General features: G+C 38.6%; 1 protein-coding gene across 1 annotated transcript; it reads right to left on the bottom strand.

Annotated features, from left to right (window-relative positions):
* Positions 1 to 3,091: 3,091 nt before the first annotated feature.
* Positions 3,092 to 10,693, bottom strand: bspry (B-box and SPRY domain containing). The gene is made up of 6 exons (XM_016286625.1): positions 10,217 to 10,693; positions 9,228 to 9,326; positions 8,711 to 8,941; positions 4,563 to 4,588; positions 4,348 to 4,472; positions 3,092 to 3,776 (listed from the first exon to the last, which is right to left on the bottom strand). Exons 1-6 carry the CDS (start codon positions 10,607 to 10,609, stop codon positions 3,241 to 3,243), a joined length of 1,410 nt encoding a protein of 469 aa, XP_016142111.1. The 5' UTR covers positions 10,610 to 10,693; the 3' UTR covers positions 3,092 to 3,240.
* Between the last annotated feature and the right edge of the window lie 860 nt (positions 10,694 to 11,553).

Below are 11,553 nucleotides of genomic sequence, written 5' to 3'. Positions count from 1 at the left end.
CATCGAGCGTATTTTGCAGTATTAAACACGTATTTATACCGATTTCATCAGGCTCCGAAAATTCTTCAAAAAGAACACAAAAAATGTCCCTCTCAGCTGCCATAGCTGCAACTCTTGCGTCATCAGAACAGAGTGTTCAATGCACCACCGTTTCCGTTTAAAAAACGTTTTGCACCGTTTTTGTCGGGGCTGAACGCAGCCCTGGTATTCTTCTAAGTCTTTGCATTTGTCTTTCAAAACAAATTAATATTAATATAGTTTACAGTGCAAAGTGAAAACTGTGCAGTAGTCTGCATTACAATAAACATAAAGATACATAACAATAAATACAAATTACTATAATGTAACATTTATTTTACATCCATTTCAAATTTTCTGCAGCAGGAGTAAAGTCTGTTCTCTGGTGAACCAGAAGGAAGTGAATATTGTCCTCTGCTTCCATCTAGTGGTGGGTACAATGGTGTTTTAATGGGAAGGTGCCTTCTAAAAGGCAGTTCATTTTTGAAATGTTGGCCATATTTAAGTGTAATCATTCTGTTGCATATGCAATCTCTTGTTTCCCAGGACGTCAAAAACTTAGTTGTGCATTTTTAAAGATTAAGAGAAGTTTTACATAAAGATGGTAACACATAGCAGGTAACATAACTGTCTTGCTAAAGGCCACAGTTGACGACTCGTGTTTGGGCTGGAACAATCTTCCTTCCAGGTTCTGAAGGGTTGCAGGAGTACTGGAGTTCTAGAGCTCCTATCCCAGCATCTTGAACCAAGGGCAGAAAAATACCCTGCACAGGTGGCCAGTACGTCACAGGGCTTTCTAAACCATGTTTTTTTCCCAACACTTTCAACAAAGTGCCATAATAGAACTATACATTTTGCCCATTTAAATCATGCACTATCTTCTGAAGACATGCAGTACTTTTATGTTGTTATTTGTTGAAAATTTCCCCCAACATTGTAGCTTTTCAAACTCTTTGGACTTGCACACATTCAAACTTGACATCTTAACCCAGCTGGTGTCTCTTGGTGCTCTTTTTTGTTGTTGTTGTAATTTATCCTTTTTTCCCTTTCACATATTTTAGTAATCATCGTAAATTAGATTTTATTTAAAAAAGCTTAAACACACAATTAATCTTGTGAAAACCATGGAAATGCCAATGGCACTTTAAAATCTTTTAGCGGGCTTCTCCTAGTGGGTGATGTCATATTACAAAATTTACAACAATTTTATAATCAAAACTTTTTATAATCTTGACAAAATACATATCGTTGGAAAGGTCTGCGTTTCAATTAAGGGTTCCATATTTGGTGGTTAGTTTGTGATAGAAGTAATGTTGCAACATAAATTTATAAATTAGTGACAGGCAGTGTTGGGGGTAACTCATTACAAGTAACGCGAGTTACGTAATCAGATAACTTTTTTCAAGTAACTAGTAAAGTAACGCATTACTTTTTAATTTACAAGAGAATATCTGAGTTACTTTTTCAAATAAGTAACGCAAGTTACTTTTTTTTTTTTTTTACAATTTATTGATTGACAGCTCTCCTGTCCCCATGCTGTGAAATCAGAAGATGTTACTGTAGTTCTAAAATAAATATGAATATGCATTAATTCATCTCACTCACAAAAAACAAACAAAAAAAACAGATTCAGTATTCCTCAAAACGAATAAAAATAATGCAACTGATATGACGCAAACCTGCAATAATTAAATGTTAAACAACACAAATATCCTTTATGCATTTAATCCCATTCTATTAACCAATGTCTTTGCTTCTGACCTTCGATGATCCAGTTCAACCATACTAATAAGCAAAAATTACTCTAGACAAACATTTGTGTGTCTTATTTTATTGCTGTTGAAATTTCTTCTTCTGCATTCTACTATACGGACGTAAATTTACTTTCCCTTCAGCCTGAGACTTATTCATTTCACTTTTGGTGTGAAAAGGCTTTTATATTTGCCAAAAATTGAACTTTTTTATTTTAAAAACAAACAAGTAAGCCCTGTCCAGATTTATAAAGTAACGCAAAAGTAACGTAACGCATTACTTTCCATAAAAAGTTACTAAGTAACGTAATTAGTTACTTTTTTATGGAGTAACGCAATATTGTAATGCATTACTTTTAAAAGTAACTTTCCCCAACACTGGCGACAGGAAAATGCAACAGAGTTTTTGTGTTACCCGCTGTCTATTTTTGGTATAACGCTTAAATAAAATCTCACAAGAGCCTTAGGTCTGTATTCAAAAGCTTTCATGAACTGGAATGACATAAGAGTAAATTTAGACGTTCTCTAATACGTTTCTATTTAATCCTAATATGATTTCAATATTCCTGAAAAGTTCTTCTACTCACTTTAACATGTTCCATTTCAGTTCAAACAATTATATATCTAAAAAAAATCAGTGGTATATGCAATTATGGATGTGAGGGATGGAAGGAACATTAAGGGAGAGTAGATATACAGAGAGTAATGTAATTAATGGTAATCTGCCATTTATCGTGTTTTCCCCACAGACCACACAATTTGATATTATGAGGTAGAATCATCAAGATGAGACAACAAAAATTGGTTTCACTGTTTCAGTCCAGATTTTATTGCATGAATACATCCCATACATTATCAGATAAAAGGTCAGAACATTGTTTAATTATGGCAGATTTGTCAGTAACCTTGTGAAAATTTGATAATTTAAGTTGAATTTTCCCAAGATTCTTACATGACAATTGCCTCTTGTGAATCTGATGTGATCACATGAAAACTCAACTAGAATATAGTATCAAATATCACTATCAGCCATATCAGCATCAGTTGGGTACTGTCACAGACAAACGCAACTATATCATATGATGTGCAGATAATAAATACAGTCAACAATAATTGCACTAATTTGAACATAAAAATTAAATACTTTGAAAGAGATGGGAAATTTAATTATTTAAATTATTTATAAATATAAAAATATGTCAATGGCATATCCTTGTAGGTTTGCAAAATCGAGGAATTACTGATGATGCATAATTATAAAGTAAGGTAAATTAGCTTTTTATAACTAAACAGTGTGATTGATATTATCACACTTTCTCTTCCTTTTGCATAAATTGGTCTTCAATGGCACAGATAATGTAAAACATTTTTTAAAAATTTCATTGGTTCAAATGACATTGCATGATGTCACATCCACTATTCCTTCAAGTCCCCTGGATATTCAGAGCCTTTATTAACATTCATCGGGTGTTCAGTGCACTATAGAGACACTCTGATCAGCCACAGCGCAGGCGGCCAGCAGCGGCTCACTGAAAGCATGTCTGACTACATGCAGCACAGACATAGATTCAGGATCATAGAACAGCAGGGTCTGACTGGGCCAATCCAGCAGCAGTCCCACTCGCTTGAGCTTCTTAGCCACTGTGATACCCACATTACATCCATCATGACAGAAAGACAAATCTCCCTCATAATGTGAGAGCACCCATGATTTTGTATTGTAGCCCAATCGTGCCGCATTGCCGGACCCCTTGCGTTCTATGCTGGAATAGCATACACCCACTTTGAAGGCAGCACTTGTGCCCACGTCAAGTACCCAGCTGTGAGTACCAGAGGACATAGGAGGGGAGCAGAGGGCATTGGGCCAGGTGTCGAAGCGCGCCGGGTCATAGGGGGGTGACTGACGCTGACGTTTGGGCAGGAAAGTTAAGGTGCACTGATCGTTGAAGAGGGAGAGAAGAGGACTGACCGTCTGAGCTTCAAAGTGTAGTGTAGTTAATCTGTGGGCTAAAGAAGAGAAAGATATGTTAAGAAGATGGTCAGAGCAAGAAAATTTGAAGTTGAATGTAAGGGATGTAGAATGCCAGTGCTTCAAAATATTACAGTACACTGAAAATTGCTTTTACACCTATTTTATTTTTTCCAGAGTTAGCAATATGTAAGCAGGTCTGGGGAACTGAAGGGGGCTAAAGGAAGGTGTTAAGGGGTCCACAGAAAAGTTCAAAGAAAAACAGTATGTAAATAGAAGATTTATAAAAAAGTACATAAACAAATTCTAAACAATTGAAAAATAAAGTAATTGGAAATGCTTAATATTTTTTATATTAATACAAATATATTTATAATGTTTATATTAAATACAAATATTTTATAACAATATAAATGGGTATTTATACATAACAATTATTATTATTATTATTATTATTATTTATTTATTTATTTTCCCCCAGAAAAGGGGTCATCATATTTGAGAATCTGTGGCAACAAAACGTTTGAAAACCACGAGTATGGTGATCATGTGCTATAATGAATCTGTCTTAAATTAAATCCTGTCTTGTGTAAATGGAAATGCACTTACCAGATGACCCTAGCAGTAACGCACTAGCCCATAAACCCACCACGAGTTTACTGTCACTGCAGCCTCTGTTCAAAGTCAGTTGTTTAGTGTCTCTAGGTTCACCAACACCCTCCGCATCCTCGATTCTAGCACAGTCAAGTACACAATCAATTATCATACCCAGCTTATGTCATTTTATGTATTTATGTGGGCATATTATTGCAAACTGAATTTACCTGTCATTTATTTCCTCATTAGAGCTCTAAATAAATAAACAAATAAAGATCAAAAATACAACAATCAGTGGAATATCACACAAATATAATTAGTCACATGAATATATTTTTAATTGATTATGAACATCTAAACATATTCGTTTTCAGAGACTGACTGAAAAACTATTAAACTGATTCAGAAGTGTGAAGTACTTATTTTAAGTATTATTTTGGGGAATTTGCTATTTACTCAGTGAAGTACTATTGAAACTAAATACTTAAAAAAAAATGTTGTTCTATTTATAACTGTACTGAAATGTCATATATTTGAAGTGTGTCCTAGAACCATATGCTGTCAGGACAAATTACTTTTAATTTTTTGATTGATTTGTTTTCTTAAATAAGTTTGAGCACTGAAAAAAATTGTGATTAAACAGTGTTTTTTTACCCCTCAAAATGTGTGTACTACTTTAATGAGATCACCTCTTCTGTGGTAAATTTTATCAAGAATGTCCAGATTTCATCCTAAAATTCAACACCAATAAATTTTTAGGTTTCAAGATTTTTTTCAGGACTTTGTATAAAGATGATTCTCAACTATGTTATGAAAGATATAACAGAATGATTTAATATACCATTTTGCTTTATGCAGTATATGTGTCCATAAACTGGGTTTCCCACTGTATACAATGTATCTATAGGATGTATCTAATTTGCATATTAATGTGTTCTTGGGGCAACATGCAATGAAAAAAGAAGTGTAATAATGGGCAAGATTTTCATAATAATATCTAATATTTCATTTATATCCTGTTTCGTAACAGAAAGTCTTTTATTTTATTTGAAACCATATAACATTTTCATGAGATGTTGATTTATGAGATGTTATTAAGAGTTAAAAAATAGGCAGATTTAAATGACAATTACAAAATATTATCCTATTTCCATAAGAAAGTTAAATGTGATCACTAAATCAGTGTCAGCCATTTTTAAAGACCATGGAGAGGGAGTGGTCATGGTGAAACTTCCAAACATTTGGTATCTCTGAAAAGCCCTGAATGTGCTCTGTACAGGACATCCAGACTTAAAACTGTGACAGGCAAGTTCTCAGAGAAATTCACTAAAATACAATGACCTCTACCGAGGACAAAAGTCTATTCCTGGGTCTCAGGAGTGTAATGAAAAAAAACCTATAAATATAATGTTCCCTTCCGAGGGAATCAGTGGAACTGCGTCCTCTAAGGGTCGCTATGGGGAACGCCTTCGACGTGACCGGTGTCTGAAGCATAAATCTAAACACGACAATGATATTGGCCGGCGACAGCCAATGACGTAACTACCGGCACGACCACAGTATAAAAGGACGCCGGTAGAACATGTCATCCTCTTCTTCGTCTTCACGACTGTTTGTTTGGAGTTGCATACTGGTGAGAACAATATTCTGTTTGTTGTTTTCTGGTCGAGCACCAGCACTAGCAAGGCATTTAAGAAGTGTGTGGATCCGTGTAAGCGTTATCTGACACCTGATGACACACACGATCTTCACGTCGTGTGTTTGGGCGAGGAGCACGCACGTGACGTCCTCGAGGGGGCGGCATGCATTCATTGCAAGCTTTTCTCCATGAGAAAGCTCCGCTCTCGTTTGGCCCTCTTTTTGAGGAAGGAGGGGCAGCCATCGGTTCCCCGGGGCTCAGGACCTGCCGCTGCTGAGGCACGGAGGAAACTGAGTTCATGGGGTTCTCAGGTGGACCTGGATGATGAATTGAAGAAGGGGCTTTCCCTTACTCATTCGTCGGTTACGGACGAGAGTGATCTGTTGGAGAATGACTTTATTTCTCTGACGTCATCTGATCCAGCAGCTAGTGCTCTGCTGGCTCCCGGCCAGGAAGAGCAGAAGATGTTAGATGAGGACGAGGAAGTTGAGACTGAGTCCTCAAACCTCCTGCCCAGCGTACGAGGAGCTGCATGAGGTTATGGAACGCGCCACGGCAAGGCTTGACTTGCCGTGGAAGCGGACTAGGAGGGTGGCGTCTCGCGGCCGACTCGATAAGCGCTATCTTTCTGATCATAACCCTCCAGCCCAGGTGAGCCTTCCATTTCTTCCTGATCTTCATGTGGAGATCGAGAAGACTTGGAAAAATCCGTTCTCTTCGCATGTCCACAGATTTCAGCAGTCTAGTTATGCCAACATCGAGGGAATGCGCGAAAGCAGATATGAGAGGGTGCCTCCCATTGAAGAGACACTAGCCTGCTATCTCGCGATGGGAGAAACATCTTCTCTTAAGACTCCCTCCTTGCCATCTAGACCCCTTCAAATAACATCTCGTCTAAATGGCAAGGCGTACGCAGCAGCAGGTCAGGCGGCGGTTTCATTGCATACCATGGCAATTTTGCAGGCTTATCGGGCCGACCTGCTGAAAGACCTGGATAAAGGTCATGGTCTTTCCTCTGATGAAGTGGCTGAACTTTGCGTACCACAGATCTCGCTCTCCTTGCCACCAAGCAGACCGCTGCTGCTGTAGGCAGGTCTATGGTGGCTATGGTGGTAACGGAGAGACATCTGTACTCTTGTGGAAAAGAAGAGTAGACTTTTTTCGTCCTGGCTGCTGTTATGGTTGAGCCTAGCAGTGCTCCCTTCTTTGAGGTTCGTTTTGAGCATATTGCTCCCAGTTGAGCTTCTATGGTCTCTTCCGCTCCTGGAGTTGGTTGTTTCTCTGCTTAGACCCTAGTCTTGTTATGTCAGGTGCACAAGCTAATGCACTCTGTTTAATGCTAACTCTCTGTGCACTTCCTTTAATTCCATAATCATGATGGATGCGCATGCTGGGCCTTTGCGCACCTTTCTAAAACTTTTTGATGAGGGTGACGCGATGCTGCCTCGTCCCCTTTCTCTGTGGGTCACAGTCACATAGGGTCTAGGCCTGTCTACGGGACAGGTTCTTGGTTACCCTTTAGTAATGGTGTTTCTAAATCCATGCTATGGGAAGTGCACACGCTCAGCTTCTGTGCACTTTCTAAAATCCACATTGTGGTAAGTGTGCACGCTAAGAATTTTGTGTACTTTCTAAAATCCTGTAGGGTAAGGGTTACGCGCTGTAGCCTCGTTCCCTTTCTATGAGTTGATTAGGCCCCGGTTTTCACCTTGGGCTCCACTCAACCTACGTCTCCCTGTTGGTTCATTATGGTATTTCTAATCCATATCTATGGTAAGTACTCACACTAGTTCTATGTGCCCTTTCTAGGTCCATATTCATGGCCGGTGCACATGCCATACCTTGGGCCCCACTCTCCGCATATTCACTTTCTAGACAGGGTGTTACTACTAAGTGTCCCTGGGTATCTTGAGATCCTCGGTAGCTTGTTCTTAGAGCAGGAGGTAGTCTCTGTTTGACAGACCAGGATATGGGTTAAGCCCTGATACTCGGCCTTATTCCCTTAAAGGAATCCTTGGTTATTTTTGATTCAAGGCTTGAGCTTTGCCCTAGGCTCTGGCTTTATACAAGCCAGCCCTTACAGGTAAGTTTGGAGCACAGCTCAAGCCTTTGGCCGTAGGGGGTTATGTCACTGACAGCCGTCTAACGTTCTAGGGGCAGCTCATTTGACTTGTTGGAACTTGGTGCTCGCCTTGGTATTGGAATGCACTCCCCTCAGCACGGCAGCATGGGTATACCATTCCCCATAGCAACCCCTAGAGGATGTAGTTCGAAGTTCCCTCGGAAGGGAACGTCTCAGGTTACGTATGTAACCATGGTTCCCTGAGAAGGGAACGAGACACTGCATCCTCTAGTTTCTTCACCATGCTTCGGACGTAAGCTTCAGACGAAGAAGCGGATGACGTGTTCTACCTGTTCTACTGTCCAGTAGTGACGTCATAGGCTGTCACCAGCCAATATCATTGTCGTGTTTAGATTTATGCTTCAGACACCGGTCAAGTCGAAGGTGTTCCCCATAGTGACCCCTAGAGGACGCAGTGTCTCGTTCCCTTCTCAGAGAACCATGGTTACATACGTAACCTGAGACGTTACTTTCTAATTCTTTAATATGACAAATTCTTTGACTGTTAAATGAGTACAATGTGTAAAGTTTTGACAAAGTATCCATACTTTATATTTGTCAAATTGCACAAATTCACTGTACTTTTTACCCCCCTGGCCTCTTCATTCACTCACCACAATCATGGTATCTGTCGAGTGTGTAAGTGTGTGCACCAGGCTGGTGCGTGTGTGTGTGAGTTTCTCCAGAGTGTGAGTCCAGTGTGCTCTCTGAGTGAGGAGGCACTGCTCCACTCGCTCCTCCTCTCTCTGTATGGCCTCTAGGAGACGCTGCTCCTCCTCCTCAAGAGCATTACGAACCACATTCACCTGAGCCAACACGCGTTCTCTTGCACTGTTTGCATCTGTCTATCAATTAAACAGCACAAGAGGCAATTACAACGACATATTACACTGTTATAACTACAGTACACATCAGGGACGTAATGTTTTAAGACCAGGGACATTAAAAATCATTTAAAGTCACACAGAATAAGTTACCATGCCCAAGATTTCACAGTCCAATAACTAATTATGTCCAATAACATAATTCTGTAAAAATAATAATAATAATAATAGCCTACAGTGCATTTTGTAAGCATTGCCATTGTGTTTCATATAGCTGTCCTGACTAATTAGTGAAATCTTCAGGTACCTGTACAGCTTTCTCTCTAGCTGTAAGCATACGGTCAATGAATCGTTCGATCCGCAGGGCTTGTAGCTGCATTTTTTCGCAGACATCCACCAACTGATTCTGTTTAAAAGAAAGAAAGAAAAATCACATAAGAGGCATTAATCCAGCAGTTTAGTGGTATGTACGTGGCAGGAATGTGAAGGCATGTGGATATGATCTGAATGTGTCTGTTGTTGAAAAAAGGGTATTGGAAAGTATTGAGGAAATGCTTGATCACACAGGCAACACATTTCAGGAAAACAGGTTTTCAAAAGTAACTGGAAGCTTACAAATGTCTGAATTTCATTTCAAGATATTTGTAAGGTTTTTTTCGGTTTAAAATGTTTGTGCTATCTTAAAAAAGCTGTCTGGTTTGATATTTTCTTGTCTAACGAGTTCAAATACTTTTTCTGGCCAGTATAACACAAGTGAGTCCAGTGTTGATTTGAGCCCTGCAGGTAGGCTATTTTTTTTATTGTAAACAAGAAACAGCACTGCATTGAAATACAAATTCTACATTATTTTTTTTTTTACAGTATGGGAAATCTGCAGCAAGAAAGACTATGTAGGCAAAGTGTTAGGAAATCAGTTCGTGTAAATAAAAAAAATGTCCAATCCAAAACGAATAATATAATAATAATAATAATAAAACGTTCAACAGCATGGTTACAGCCAGAAAAGTTTAAATCACATTTTGTAAAAGGGAATAGATAAAAACTTAAATTCCAAAGGGAATGTATCCGATTGCAGTGATCAAAAAAAAAAAAAAAAAAGCACTTCATCCCGGGGTGTAACGTTACTGACATAACGAAACTAACCACGTCCTCCCCATAAGAATATACATACACAAATTGCATACAAAATACTGTTATTCTAACATTAGAAATGTATTTTAAGGGAATAGCGAACGTGTTATGTAATTGTTTAGTGTTTAGTTATGTTTTGTACATTGAAACCTAATTGTGACTCACCTTTACTACAGTTGCCCGAGTAACCAGCTCTGTCACCGTGTGACCCTGACAAGATCCATCCGACACACATTTCGAGCAGGTCAGTCGTCCTTCTGTACTGCAGTACAACTGTAGTTCGCGTTCATGTACTGGACACAGTTTCGCTTCTCCTGAAGCCGATATGGAGTCTGCACCGCTACCTACATGGTTCTCCGATTTCTCAAATTTGCGCACAGGATTTGCAGATGATTCTCCGTTTACTGTGCCATTGGTGTGTAAAATCAGCCCACCGCCTTCACTTACATTTACTCGATCTTGAGGTTTTGGAGGGTCGTCACGCTGAGAGTTAGTCTCCAGGTCATTGACATGCAAGGACACCGTTGTCAGTTCACAAAGTCTATGTCCCGTACTCATGGCACCGAGAAATAATAATATGTTTGGTTACTTTTAGCAGAATAAAATACGAAGGGTTCGCCTGGTTTCGCTGATGTAGCCTATATGCTGTAAAATACCCGTGGTGCAGGTGTATCCAGTTTTAGAGCCCTACCTACCTGTTGCAGGTGTATAACACGGAAGTGTTTGTAGAGTGGTTGTAGAGTGCGCAGGTCTGAAATTAATTTTTCTTAAAAAAAACAAAAACTTTTGTTAAACTTGGGACTCGACTGTTCTTGCAGCTATCTATCTATCTATCTATCTATCTATCTATCTATCTATCTATCTGTCTGTCTGTCTGTCTGTCTGTCTGTCTGTCTATCTATTTTAGCAATATGCTAATTTGTCATCTGATCTTGCATGTAGCATGTCTGGTATTGGTTATAAATCAGACAGCTCTGTTCTGTTAATGTGTAACTCTCCATGCTCCAACACTCCAGGAGTTAATTTGCTACACAATCATCACAAAAACAGTTCAAAACCATATTCATTGACCATTTACAATAATCTAGTATTTCAAATAATAGCATGGTACCATTTAAAAAAACAAAAAAAATGTTTTTAATAAAATAAAATGGATATGTAAATGTAGACTAGAACAGTTGTTTAAATGTGTTTTCTCCATGAATGACAAAACAAATATATTCCCTCTATCTTGTTAACTGTTGGTCATGACTTTTAAGAAAAAAGACAACAATAATAGTGTAAATAAATTCAGAATTTTAATAGAATCCTTAACAGTAATTATATGGTCATTAGACATTTTTACACATTAATAATTCCTTTGCAACCTTTCTCTTTTTGTTGTGAACTATACTGACTCAACTTTTTTGGAAAAGGGGTGGTATACTCGTTATTAAGGGTGCATTATGGGATTGATTGAGTGCAGCCGATAATTGTCCACTATTATTTCGGACACCACTACA

The sequence above is a fragment of the Sinocyclocheilus grahami genome, unplaced genomic scaffold (assembly GCF_001515645.1).
Source record: "Sinocyclocheilus grahami isolate Dianchi unplaced genomic scaffold, SAMN03320097.WGS_v1.1 scaffold212.1, whole genome shotgun sequence".
Lineage (NCBI taxonomy): Eukaryota > Metazoa > Chordata > Actinopteri > Cypriniformes > Cyprinidae > Sinocyclocheilus > Sinocyclocheilus grahami.
The sequence above is the reverse complement of the archived record's forward strand: the minus strand, read 5'-3'. Positions and strand labels throughout refer to the sequence as shown.

Bases quoted from the DNA above. Each gene is read 5' to 3' on its own strand.
- bspry (XM_016286625.1), bottom strand. From the start codon at position 10,609: ATGAGTACGGGACATAGACTTTGTGAACTGACAACGGTGTCCTTGCAT. The intron at 9,327-10,216 runs GTGAGTCACAAT...TCTTTTAAACAG, and splicing joins CTCGGGCAACTGTAGTAAAG to AATCAGTTGGTGGATGTCTG. The intron at 4,589-8,710 runs GTGAGTGAATGA...TTATTTATTTAG, and splicing joins CGACAGATACCATGATTGTG to AGCTCTAATGAGGAAATAAA.